The sequence below is a fragment of the Anoplophora glabripennis genome, unplaced genomic scaffold (assembly GCF_000390285.2).
Source record: "Anoplophora glabripennis isolate ALB-LARVAE unplaced genomic scaffold, Agla_2.0 scaffold539, whole genome shotgun sequence".
NCBI classification, from domain to species: Eukaryota; Metazoa; Arthropoda; class Insecta; order Coleoptera; family Cerambycidae; genus Anoplophora; species Anoplophora glabripennis.
In genome coordinates, this window is record NW_019416773.1 from 96,734 (window position 1) to 111,115 (window position 14,382).

The 14,382-nt window shown below is 31.1% G+C and overlaps 1 protein-coding gene across 1 annotated transcript; it reads left to right on the forward strand.

The window, feature by feature from the left end:
* On the forward strand, positions 1-3,515 carry LOC108911874 (transmembrane protein 87A). The gene is made up of 4 exons (XM_018716937.2): positions 1-175; positions 225-285; positions 401-504; positions 1,154-3,515. Exons 1-4 carry the CDS (start codon positions 80-82, stop codon positions 2,402-2,404), a joined length of 1,512 nt encoding a protein of 503 aa, XP_018572453.1. The 5' UTR covers positions 1-79; the 3' UTR covers positions 2,405-3,515.
* The last annotated feature ends 10,867 nt before the right edge of the window (positions 3,516-14,382 follow it).

Genomic DNA, 14,382 nt, shown 5'->3' on the forward strand with positions numbered 1-14,382 from the left:
TTTTTATTGAAGACTGAAATTCTGAAAATATTCAATATATCCAAAAATAAAATTTTTAAAACAATATTTGAAGTTAAAAATGGATTTGTACTATCAATTTTTGATTTTATGTGCATTAATATCAGCTACATATACTTTACCGGATGAAGGAAAATGGGATTATAATCTTACTGCGGTAATAAAATAATTCAGATAAAAAAAAATGTAAAAAATGTTTGTTTTAGGGCTACATAAACATATATTTATCAAAAAGCTTGTACAAGGGTGCCCAAGTTTTTATAAGAAGTAAGTTTATACATTTTTTATGACAAAAGTTTATAAATAGCTACTATATACTGCTTCAAAAACAGAAAAACATTTCCAATACAATTATGCTATGTGTTTGACACTTTTTTTTTAGTAAACTGTGATTCAAAAGTTCCAAACTCGCAAGTTCGTATCGACTTGGCAATTTTGCAGTCAAATTGTTGGGATATCACAGACGCTATACAGGATATAAAGGAGGTATGTATAAAATATGCAAAATGTATGATTGTATGAAACATGTCTCTAACTTGATGTCAGGTTGCCTCAATAATTTATAAACGGCAGTCAATATTTCCAAAACTCAATTGTTTGTGTTGGTGATTTTTATGAGTTTAATATTTATTTGCTTGTTTGAAGTGTTTTTAAAAAGTAGTAAATTTTAATTTAAACTAAATTTTCCATAAAATTATTATGAGTTAAATTAGTATAATTTTAATATAAATAATTTCTAATAAAAAAAAAATGTTTTTTCTCAAAATCAGACAATTCTCTAAACATATAATAAATATATGTGCATCTGTTAAACCCAAAAAAGTTGGAAGGGAATTATTATTTTAAAACAGACTAACAACATCACAACTGTACTGTTCAACAACAAAATAGTATATTTGGTTGAGACGTGTGGGAAATAGGCAGGATGCACAGTAGCATATGTTTTATCTGTCTTCTTACATGTGTGGTTAAACCCAAGTGAAAAGATCATTGAAGTATTCAAAATAATTAGCACATAAATCTAATAATGCATTTCTTAAAATTACAACTTTTATAAGTACTCAACACAGAAAAGTCCGTTGCACTAAAATGAATTGGTAAGTTTTCTAAATTTATAACATAGTATTTTTCGTAGGAGATATCCTCACCAAACTTGGTCAAAAATTCCTCCAAAGTATACCTTGATACAAGAATATATAACTGCAATGACCACTTCTTCTTCAAGGAAGCGGAACTGGGTCAGAAAAAGAATTTACACAACACAGCCCAACCAGTGCACATTATAGACCATGATGGAGTATACGTTTTAGCTCTAAAAGTTAATACGAATACCTCTGAATACAGTATCGGTGTTCATATCGAGATGAAAAATGACTATGGGTATTTGTCTGCAGTTGATTGGCCTTTATTACCGTTCTATGGGTTTATGTGTATATACTACGTCATATTGGGGTTGATATGGTTAATTCTCTCGTTTCTTCAGTGGAGAGATTTGTTGAGAGTGCAGTTCTGGATAGGAGGAGTGATTTTGTTGGGTATGCTCGAGAAAGCTACTTTCTATGCCGAATATCAGAGCATCAACAACACAGGTACTCGAGTACAAGGAGCTATGCTTTTTGCTGAATGGGTATCCTGCGCTAAAAGAACCCTCGCTCGTATGCTTGTTGTAATAGTGAGTTTAGGATTTGGAATAGTAAAACCAAGACTTGGAGCTACTTTGCATAGAGTAGTAGGTGTAGGGTTATTGTACTTTTTCCTAGCCGCATCCGAGGGTTATCTAAGAATAACTAAAGCTAAAAATGATCCTAGCAAAGACTTACTTGTAGCGTCTGTACCTTTAGCAGTTCTGGATTCTGCTATTTGTTGGTGGATTTTCTCTGCATTAGTCAATACAACAAGGACTCTACGACTGAGACGTAACGAAACTAAATTAAACTTGTACCGGCATTTTACAAACACATTAATATTTTCGGTAGTAGCGTCAGTATTTTTTATGTTGTACTGCATCAAGGTACATCACTTTGTGAGCTGTTTAACTGTTTGGAAAGATATCTGGCTGGAAGAAGCGTACTGGCACATACTTTTTTCGTGTTTGTTGCTGGTTATTATGATTTTATGGAGACCCACTAATAATAACCAAAGGTATGCATTTGTCCCGCTTTTGGACACGGGAGACGATGCCGATGAGGAAGAACAATTGGTAAACGACGCCTATGGTGTAAAAGTTAGAGTGCATCATCCAAAACAATCTGCCTCTCCAAGAACGTCTGTGGACGATGACCTTAAATGGTTGGAGGACAATGTGAAGAGCGATCCTGCACTCCCTATTTTAGATTCCGATGAAGAATTAGTTAGTACTCGTTTTGAAGTATCTAAAATGCAGTAAAGGTTCCGTGTATAATTTATAGCCATATTTTATAAACAGCTTTACGTGTTTAAGTTGTCATTGGAATATTTATTTTATTAGAAATCGTTCTTGTTATTTTTCTTATGAATTTATAAAAAACTAATGTTTAATGTAGGTCTGTGAATTTTTTTGTGTTACTTCTTGAAATATTGTATATACACTGTTAATTAGTTAGATTTCTTATTTTTTCATAAAATTTTTTGAGATTGCAACAAAGTTCAAGTTTGATAATAACAGTGCAACATATGTATAAAATGTCCTGTACACGGTATCTATTTCATGATAGTAGTTAGATCAACACTAAAAATAATACAAAAACTAACATTTATAAACAAAAAAAATACCCATTACATTCAGTCGTTCATAGATGTATTTGCTTCAACAAATTAATGTTAAAATTAAATTAAACCGACAATTATTATTGATTTCAAAATGTAATGCTTCGAGTGATGTTGTCGAGTGGATGTACAAAGTTAACACTAAAAGTCATTGTTTGTGATAAAGGTGGTCATTTCAATAGAACAGTTAACAATCAATTCGTTATCTGAAATTTGATGTCTTCCGTTGAAAAGAAATTCTTATGTATGGAAAGTATTTAATTTGATAGTACACAAACTTAAATAATATGTGCACTGTTATTACAATCAGAAGTCTCGCTTAACAGTATTAAATAAATTGTACTTGCAGTTCTCACAAAAATTATTTATCGTATCATAAATCCATTATTATTCAACTATTCGTTGTACTTTTGTATTCATAAAATGAAAACATTTTTAGTACTTAGGGTATTTAATCTTAAATATAGAACTTGTATATACCTTACCTATTTTAATTTGTGATAATGTTTATTTCTTTAAAAAGAAATTGTGTTGTTTTATAGGATTTAAATAAATAATATTTAATTTGTCAGTGATTGCTTTTTTGCTGCAAAAAGTTAACGTGTTTGAAGTGAGAACAATACAATACAAGGTGTTCCAGTTTGGGCGAATTGAACTTTGATTATAAGAATATAAAAATATTTCTTAAACCACAGCCCTATTTTCTACAGTTTTCTATGTATGTGGTTAGTTTTGTACGTGGCCAACTACACAATTTGATGTTGCTCTAGTGGTCTGGTCTTTAATGAAACAGAGATGAAGAAGTGACTCTTTTTTACCACAACTTTACACCCTTTGTTAAAAGTTTTAAGTTAATTTTTTTGGATTAGTTTAACTGGTAAGCACTATAATTTTCAGAAAATCTGTTTTTTTTTATGGATTTAAAATATGCTTTAAACCCTCTAGAATAAGAGAAAGAAAGATTTAGGTTTGTACAAACATTTTTTTTTAATTCCAAGCTCTCCCAAGCATGTCGGATTGCTCCGAAACGACTACCTGGAGCACAGACACCTGCTGGAAGAGATGACTTACTTTTTGATTTCTAACATCTCTAATACCACTAATAGATGTTGTTAGGAGTTTGTGTTCTAGGCATTTTCAAACTAATATACCAATACAGGGTGTTTGGAAATGTTGGTGCAAAATTTAAGGGGGTGAAAGTAGGGCCAAAAATAGTAAAAAAAGTTTCTATAAACGTTGGTCCTCCGGAGCACCGTTACTGAGACATGGCCCTCCAAAGGGGTCTTATCATTTGGATATTTTTTAAAATAACTTTCTGATTAAGATAACGGAATTAAAATTGTAGGTAATAATACTATAAGGGTCTTAACTACCATAAGTTTCATGAAAATCGGTTATAAATAAGAATAGTTTTGTAACTGCTCCTAACAGAAATTTTTCGAATTTTTTTTTATTAAGCAAATAATATTTTTTAATAAATTAGACTTTTTTGAAGAAAACGTCTACTTTTTTCGAATTCTACGTAGTTTAGTCAGAAATAATTATTTTTTTAAATAATGTATGGCTCAGAACAGTAACTTTTTTTTAACATTTTGACATAGTAGGCAGTCATGGTGACAGTTTCGTTGTAATGATACTAATGATTGCCACATTCACGTGCTATCGTTTAAATTCTTACGTTTCTTTATCTTCTTAGTTGTGATCTTTGTGCTTGACTTGAACCATGAACCATCATAAACAGACGCTCTTCTTACACTCGCAGTAAGATTACGTTCAAAAAATCTTAAAATTACTTTGTCTAAATCATATCTACGCCTCCTTGGGCCACATTCACGATATCTTGGAGTTAGGGCTCCTGATTCCATAGCTCGCATGAATTTTCTGAAACAATCTTGCAGAGGGTTGCCTTCTATCAGGAAAACGTTGCAGATGCTCTCTTTGAGCCGCCAGACTATTTCCATTACAGAAACCATAAATAAAATGCATATCGGCATATTCACGGTTAGTAAAAGCATAAGAAGAAAATAAAGAAACATAAGAATTTAAATCATAGCATGCAAAAGTGACAATCATTAGCATCATTACAATGAAACTGTCACTATGAAAGATGTCTAATATGTAAAAATGTTTTAAAAAATGTTACTGTTCTGAGCCATATATTATTTAAAAAATAATTATTTCTGACTAAACTACGCAGAATTCGAAAGTAGATTGTTTTTTTTTTCTTGAGTCTATTCTTTTTCTTTTAATATTGATGTCGTGGTCTTCGTATGGGGTGGGCATCCGATCTGGATTTTTACTTTTACTGGAAATGTCGTTTTTGTTTTCGAGATTTAGATTTAGTGTGTTTGTTTTGCTTTTGTTATTATAGTAATACCTTTTCGTTCTTTTTGGTTGTTTAGCTTTTAGTTCTATTCTAATGTTTACTTGTTTTTGGTTTCCTGCTCCTTTGTGCTTTTGGTATTTTGGTGTTCGGTGTATTATTTTTTTTTATATTATGTGTGTATTGTATACAAATATGTTTTTTATTTATACAGTAATTGTATTAATTCCAACTAAAATTTGTTACATTTAATTTTGGTGCATTTTCCTCTTTAGAAGTCGTTCTCATACTTGTTGTAGAGACGTCTCGTCATCAAATTCTTCATCGTCGGAATTTTGGGAACTATTTATTACTGGCAAAGAAACAAAAATATTTATATTCTGGAGGAATGACTCCATCTTTGCCATGGCACATAGACAATAAATTGTTATACTTTAATTTATTTATGGAAAGTTTTTCAGAATACAGCGATGTTGTAAAATTGTCCGGGTTTTAGGACACTTACGATACACCAAAAACAACACAAACATTCACAAGTTTAACCAAATTTAAGGTTATGTGAAATTTACCAAATCAGGTGAGGGCGTATAAGCCAATACTGTCTAGCAAGCGTAAAAGAAATACAGAAGTATTAGGGCCGTATGAGCATACGCCTTTCTGATATTATAGTTTTACAAAATCGGTTCATATGCCTAAGTAAAATGCGTTAGAATAGAGTGTCTATGTTTATGAATATATACGCTCTTCTGATATATTAAGCGAATTGATTAAATGTGGTCATATGACCTAAAAACCCAAAACTGACTATAGTGGCTCTTATGCCCTTCTGAAATAAAAAAAATTTCAAAAATTTCTGTTAAGAGTAGTTACAAAACCATCCTTATTTATAACCGATTTTGATAAAACTTATGGCAGTTAAAGACCCTTATGGTATGATTATTACCTACAATTTTCATTCCATTATCTTAATCAGAAAGAAAGATATTTTAAAAAATATCCAAATGATAAGACCCCTTTGGAGGGCCATATCTCAGTAACGGTGCTCCGGAGGACCAATATTTATGGGGACTTTTTTTACTATTTTTGGTTCTACTTTCACCCCCTTAAACTTTGTACCAACTTTTCTAAACACCCTGTATCGTGTATATCAAGTATAAAGGCGTTTTTCTCGAAACAAGATTTTTTTTAAAAGGTATGCAGCATAACTCGAACAATTTTCACTCTATTCACACCATATTTTGACCATATCTTCAAAATAACATTTCAAAGTACATATAGGGTTTTTGATTTTAACATTATTGACAAATGATTGCCCCTTATTATGTCAAAAATTTAAATTTTTACTTCAAATGCTTGCCAATCATACAAATATTAATGTTTTCAATATACCTTGCATATTTCTCTAACCATCCTCGTGTAGATTAAGAGAAAATTTTTTGTTTTTTTCCATATGCAAATTTGCATCAGTTATAAGCCGAGCACCTGCTTTGTGAGAATGGCTATTTATGAAATAAATATATTTTTTTGAACACTTTAAGAAAGGGTTAATAAAATCCTTGAATATAATTTCCTTAATTTTTCAAAAAAAAAACCGCAATTAAAACGATTTATTTTAAAACTTTACAGTGGTGTTACCATTTAATACCTTTGAAATAGAGTAAGAGAAATCTAAGAGCTAATAGTAATAAAAATAGGTTTTAAAGAAATTTTTATATCACTGGCACATTTGTACTTTAAGCCCTATTTTTAAATAAATAATACTTGGAAATCAGGTTACACCACTTTTATAGTAATGAAAAAAATAGACATTATATATGGGATGTTACTATATTTTAATAAAAATCAATAAAAGTCATCTGCATTGTTTACGATATTCCAAGAATCGTCTCCACTGCAGTGCTAGCTTCACATTTTATTACTTTAAATATAGTAACAAAAATTTTTCTTGCTATGATCTGTATTTTTTGCATTACTGTAAAAGTTGTGCAATCTGACTTCTGGTGCATTTTCAGTAAAACGGTTTGTGGGTACACATGTCTGCAAGTGACCCATTTTAAGTACTACGTTAATAGCGCCAGCCTGACGCCACCCGGACCAGTCCAACAGTTGCAAGAACAAAAAAACAGACACGGGATGCAACATGGTTCCCGGGTGGGTGTGTGGGTACATATGTCTGCAAGTGACCCATTTCCAAGTACAACGTCAATAGCGCCAGCCTAACGCCACCCGAACCGGTTCAACAGTTGCAAGGACAAAAAAACAGACGCGGGATGCAACATGGTTCCTGGGTGGCTGTATGGGTACACATGTCTGCAAGTGACCCATTTTAAGAACTACATGAATAGTGCCAGCCTGACGCCACCCAGACCGGTCCAACAGTTGCAAGTACAAAAAAAACAGACGGGGACACAACATGGTTCCCGGAAGAGGACCACCGCAGTTTAGCGCCAAGGACTAGAACTTATACCTACGACCCATGATATAAATTTATAGTTATACCACGAGTTATACCATGCCTACGACCGACTCCGCATAGAGAACTCTCCAGCGAACGCTCGCTCCGACAACACGTCAAAATCAACCCTCAGGTCTATTACATAGACTTCACGAGAATTTTTTAATAAAAAATATTCAGGAAAACTAGAATTAGAACATAAATTATAATTGTTCGAGTACATAAAAATTGAGGCAAAGAAAGACCATTTCTTCATATCTACGTACATATAACTAAGTTATCTAAAATGTCATCCAAATTTATGCAGTTTTATCCAAGATACCTCAAACCAGATTCACTATCATGATATAATACTAAAGGCTACTAAATGTTTTCTGCAAATTCTGGTAAAGTACACCATTTTTGATATAAGATAAAGATATTTTTTGAATAATAATTCAAGAAATCATATTATCGATGAACAAAATCTTCCTTAATTGTTTTTTGCAACTTGAACAAACTGTAAGTTTTCATTAATTTTGAACACCCTATCCCGAGAATGAAGCGTGTTTGTACACATATTTTTATGAACTTTATTGATCTGTATAGTAGAATCTAAAGTTTGGTTAAGCATTTGAGTTACAGCCAGTAATAGGTATTTCATTATGGGTTGGAAAACATTAATTAAAAGCAATGTACATTACTGATTGTTTATTTATTGCTATTTATTTACAAAAAAATATCACAAATACATATCCATAAATTACATTTGAAACTTCATATGATTGTACAAATTATATAAGTATGTACCTACTACTTTTGTAGAACAGTAACTTTGGGGTTTGTTGTTTCAACAGTTAACCTGATTTAATATAATACAAGCTTTCAAAATTTTCATATAATATCCACACAAGAAATGTAATCGGAAGAAGAAAGTCTTAAGTAATTATATGGTTCTGTTTACAACATTTTAATTAATATATTCCTAAACATTTTTAATTACATTTCAATAAATTTACCTTATAAGTAATTTAAGATGAAATATTAAGTTAGTATCAATATTGTCATAACTCTTAGTTCAAATCAGAGATTTTATTCCCACTATAATTTGTATCTGTAACAGAACAGCAGAGTGTGATAGCAAATGTTACTGCAATTTTATTGTTGGGATAAAATCTTCGCAACAGAATAGCAGTTAATAAACGGGAGATTTGAAAAGCAATTTTAAATTGCAGACTGAACTGCCATATATACTAAAAAATTAATCGTTTAAAAATTCCGCTGATCATTTTATGTACTATCAAAATCTCAATGTTACTTTAATCTTCAATTTATGAAACAGTATTCTCAATGAGGAAAATTTAGTTTTGAGATGGAATATTATAAAGAAAATTAAATAAATCATCAATAACATAAGAAATATGTAATTCTAACAAGAAAAACAATTTGGCATCATTCGGCGTTATATCAGAAAGGGGCTTACTTTAATGGTTGTCACCTATACAACTCTTTATCAATCGATATTCGTAGTTCAAAGAATATATACACATTTAAAAAAAAAGTTAGAGAATATCTAGTTGCTATCTGCCCCTACAATTTAGAGGAATATTCACTGAATAATGCTGTACAATAATTTATTAATGTATTATTTTAGTTTTCTTTTTTTTTTCTCCATCTTTCCATTCTATCGATTTTTTTCCATTTTTTCTACATCCAGGATTTTGTATTTGTATATGTATTGTAGTGTATTGATGTTTTTTATATTTAACTTTGACCTGTGTGTTTTTTTTTACCTGTTTTCTATGTATGTAATGCATATGAAAGTAAAGCTTTATTATTATTACTTTACAAGAACTGATGCATACTAGGCGACCTGATGGCCACCTAGTTTGCGCTATAAATGTATAAAATATGTGCGTGGCAGCTCAAAGTATGTAGGTCAATTAATGTTATAATTTGAATAACTGAGATATTATAACTTCAAGAATTTCCAGAACTTTTTAAATGCAAGAAACAAGTTTTTACATTAGTTCAAAACCAAAACCAAAACAGTGGAGTGAAGACCACGGACAAACATAGGTACATTACAAAAACATAAAGTAGTAAATTAAAGCTAGGAAAATCATAATAGAACACGCAAGTGTATGCAGAACACACATCGTATAGGGTGGATATGCATCAATTCAACAAAATCGATACATATTGTCCACCTTGTGTATAATATGTTGCGCCACCAGTGGTTTACACTACAACTTTGCTGCTGCAAGAATCACATCATATGAATGAGCTTTGTTATTTAATTATAAACTTAATATAAATTCAATTAAATGTTCATAAGTATGTCTCCTGCGTGTGAATATTATATGGTTAAAATATGTCTGACAGTCAGCTGTGTTTATAAATTGTAATAGAACCCACAATCGATAGTAAAACAAAACGTTTGGAGTTGAAGAACATTTTGAAAGGTTTATTATTATTAGTAATTGAACAGTTTCAGTTACAATAAGTAACTGATATGATTATTGTATATTTGAGATGTAATGTTTGTTCTAGAGATGGGCAATGGGAAATTTTCCGTCCCCGAAAGTTTCCAAAACGGAAATTTTCCAGGAAGAAATAATCGAAGCTTGAGAAATTTTACCTGGAAAGTTTCTGAAAAAATTTCCGTTGGAAATTTTCCGGGAATATTTCTAACAATTTGTAAACTTGGGGCCAATTTTACTTCTAACTTCTATAAACATACACAAAAAATCGTTAGTTAATTTCGGATTTTCGGTTAATTCGGAATACCAGAAAACCATATTATCCAAATAAGTTAGAAAACACTTACACTTACTTTTTTTAAATTTTGTTAAGTCTACAATCTACATAATAGAGAGCAATACAACTCATAAATTGCCTCCTTTTCAAATTTAATATGAATTTTGATAGTTAAACCAAAGTACAATTACATTTTAAAACTAGTATAATTATTTAATGTATTTACTATTTGTTTGTTAAAAAATAAAGATAAATATTGTATACTGTATAGTGTTTACGCACTGTAACCCTCAGCATGTAATTTTTTCTAACGGATGATTAATACATAATTTATATTTTTCCAATATTTATACCAATATAAATAACAATGTATACAACAAGTATTTGGTCTTTTTGGAAAGCTGATGGTATGTAGAACACAATACCAAATCCAAAAAAAATTTTTGAAATTTTCTGAAAATTTCCAGAATTTTCAATGGAAACTTTCCAGGAATTTTCATAGTTTGGGAATTTTCCCATCTCTAGTTTGTTCTCACGATAGGTAAGCTAATTTGTGCAAGTATACAGGCTGTTACAAATTCGCTTCTCACTACAGGGATCTCGGAAACCATAGTTATTTCTAGGCTTCTCGAGTGCTCCAAATTCAAACAAATTCCGATCTATTTTTTTCAGGATATTCATACAAATACATTTGACATGCTCTTTCACAGTTGTGGTTACAGATACAATAAATTCCAATAATATTACGTTGATTACGCTTTCAATCTTTGCCAAAACGAAAATGTTTTTGAACATTTACTGAAATTTTTTAAAGAATAATGTTCAGCTGGCGTTTTGATTGTTCATATGTATTTTTAAGAATTAATGTCATAATACATATATATAACTTATTGAGTTATGACCAAGTTGATAGTAATAGTTAATAATAATAAATATTTTATTTTAATGTGTGGTGGTAATAGTTTAAATAACTAGATGGATTTCACAGGGTCTAACGACGCTTACAGTGACGATAATTCAATAAATTTAAATAAAAAATTTAGATAAATTTGGAATGAATACACTGAAGATGAATTTTTGGAGACAAAACGTCTGAATCTGGTTCGGGCTGAGGCAGTCCAGTATTGGGGGTCATGAGGGCTTGCAAAAATTGTAATAAAATTTCTATGGTCCTATTTTAAAAAATGAAGTTCATGATGGTCATAGAGAGATGAAACGTTACATACAAAAATTGATTATGCCATTCGATAGAGGGCAAAAATTGGTCATGAGAAAGTGTTCTTCTTTTTTCAATATCACCTCAAACGAGGCTGAAATTAAACAAAAACGGTTTTCCAAAATTTAGTTTTATTTCAAATATTTCGAAAACTAATCGTGTTAGCCTTGATTTTTTAGAGGCATAATGTTGGTTCCCTGATTACGCAACTTTGCCCCCATTTAAGCTACTTCGTACCTCTTTCCATTTCCGAGATCCCTGTAGTGAGAAGCAAATTTGTAACAGCGTGTATAGCGAAAAATGGATCTATTACAGTAGCCTTAACTTCACTTTTAATTAATGAATTTATCATTACAGGAGTATTATATGATATTTATTACACACTTAATAGTTCGTCAATATAAATTAACGCATATTATACAGTAGAACCTTGCTAATCCGACCTCGCAGGGTCCGATTCCCCGCTTAATCCAACTATCTCGTTTCCGGTGTTTGTTTACCTACTTTACCAGGTGTACAAGTATGAAATGTAGATTTTTGTCTAAAAAAAACATGTTAAATTCAGAAGAATGATAAAAAGTGCTTTATTCAAAGTATGCTCCATCGCTTGTTATACATTTTTTCATCTTTCGGGCAATTTGTGAATACCACACCAGTAAAAATCTTTTTCTTTTGCTGGAAACCATTCATCAAGCCATTTTTTCACATCTTCGTACCAACCAAAGCGGTGCTCAGCAAGTACGTGACCCATCAATGCAAACAAGTGGTAATCGGAAGGAGCCAAGTCTGGTGAGTATGCCGCATGGGGTAAAACTTCCCAGCTGAGTGCTTCCAATGTGTCACGAACCGGTTTTGCCATATGTGATAGAGCATTGTCATGAAGAAAAATGACTTTGTGTTGCCTCTTTCGATATTAAACTCATGTGGTACCCATCTACCGGTCTTCTGAATTTTTCCCATCTCTTGTAGCCGATTGGCATCAGCTTGTTGACTAACGCCTAATTGCTCGACGAGTTGTTTTTGTGTTTGCGAATCATCTTCGTCCAACAATGCTTGCAATTCTACATCTTCGTATATTTTTGGCGGTTTACCACGTTCCTTGTCTGCAACATTAAAGTCACCACTTTTGAAATGCCGAAAACATCGTTCAAACGTATCTTGAGATGGACCATGTTCACCATAAGCTTCTTGAAGTAATCGGTATGATTCAGCAGCAGTTTTCTTCGAATGAAAACAAAAAATTAACGCTGTCCGCGAATGCTCTTTGTTCGGTATAAATATTGACATACTGAACACAACGACACATCACTCATGCATCTTTATAGCACAAACTGCATTGGTGCGCCATCTGTTGTCTGAAACCCGCATTTCATACTTGTACACCTGGTACCTACACGGGCTGCCGTTAGAGTCATCATAACTGATGACTCACATTGTTTCTTTCAGGTTTTGTTATTGTTTTAACATGGAACAATATTTCACACAGTAAAGTATTTCCAGTTGAAAATTAGGTTTTCTTTGTGTGCGGTAAAACATCCAGTTAAATTTTTACAACTGTCTAATAAATTTATTTTATGTCACACCCACACAATTTTTATGAGATTACATAATTATAGTTTCAGATATCTATGCTTTTCTGTGCAAACCCTAAAACCTAATTTACATTTGCCATTTTTTTACCTAATAAATTTATCAAGAAATTGGCAACTTTATATTGAGCTTTTTTAGGGGCTTTTAATTTTAATTCGGGTAAAATTTTGTTTATCAACACATTTAGACAGTTCTGTTTATATTGTAGATTTATATTTGAAATAATTAAAAAATTAATCGTAAATAACTAGCTTGATACAAATCTTGTAAGTATTGGTAGTTTTACGTTGTACCAATAAATCGGTTGATTTATTGTAATATTTAAAATGGTAACAGAAATATAGGAGCAAATTGTGACAATTCCTTATACAATTTCGTTACTTTAAATCTGAAATTATTTTGTAATGGACCATTTTGCAGAGCAAATTGATAAATTAAGATTACATATAAGAAAATATAAAGTTACAAATGTAACGTTCAGCCAAATTGAGCTTTAGATTAAATCGAACCTAAACTACAATTGTCCATTTTTCTTCCGAGAAGAGAAAAATCCAAAGTTTAATTGTGCATATCACTGGAAATTGATACCTATCTGATTTCTGAATCTGAACTACGTTACTTTATTTTGGCAGGACATCCCCATGATTTTAATAATCAGAATAGCAAATTGTGTTTCATAACTTGGAGACACCTTGTGAAGTGCCATTTTTCCATACTACCATATTTAATCTGATAATTTATTAGCAAGTTAAAACTGTCCCCCTAAGAAAGATATTTTTGGGATTGATTTCACATTTACCAAATTTTTGTTAAAAAATAATACGTCACTTTTCAGGGCAATCAATCATATGTATAATTATAATAATACATTCAGTTCAACATTCCTAACATATAACTACATTAAAAAAATCTATCAGTCACTAAAATATCATTTCCAACGAAATATTCCACAGCCTACTTATACTTTAGGAGTAGGCGCACAAATTCATATTTTTGTAAATACACAAAACATTTACTGATCTCTACACATATTATTTCATCTAAATTGAGATCAATTCGAATGAATCCAGAGAATTCATTCAAAAAACTTTATAAGTCTCTAAAATCACCTACCAGTTACTCTTTAAAATTTGAGATTTTTTATGTACTTTAATTATCAGCAATGAATACAATTTTTCAAAATCCTTCTTAATAACAATAAATATTTCAAATTATTTACATTAAACCTTACCTTCATTCGTATATCGATAAGTCATAGATCATCTGCAATACTGATATTCATTTGGTCATTGGCTC

What these genes read in the sequence shown, in the direction of transcription:
- LOC108911874 (XM_018716937.2), top strand. Translation starts at nt 80, where the DNA reads ATGGATTTGTACTATCAATTTTTGATTTTATGTGCATTAATATCAGCT. An exon ending in GGGATTATAATCTTACTGCG is followed by an intron (nt 176 to 224) that starts GTAATAAAATAA and finishes TGTTTGTTTTAG; the next exon opens with GGCTACATAAACATATATTT. An exon ending in CTATACAGGATATAAAGGAG is followed by an intron (nt 505 to 1,153) that starts GTATGTATAAAA and finishes TATTTTTCGTAG; the next exon opens with GAGATATCCTCACCAAACTT.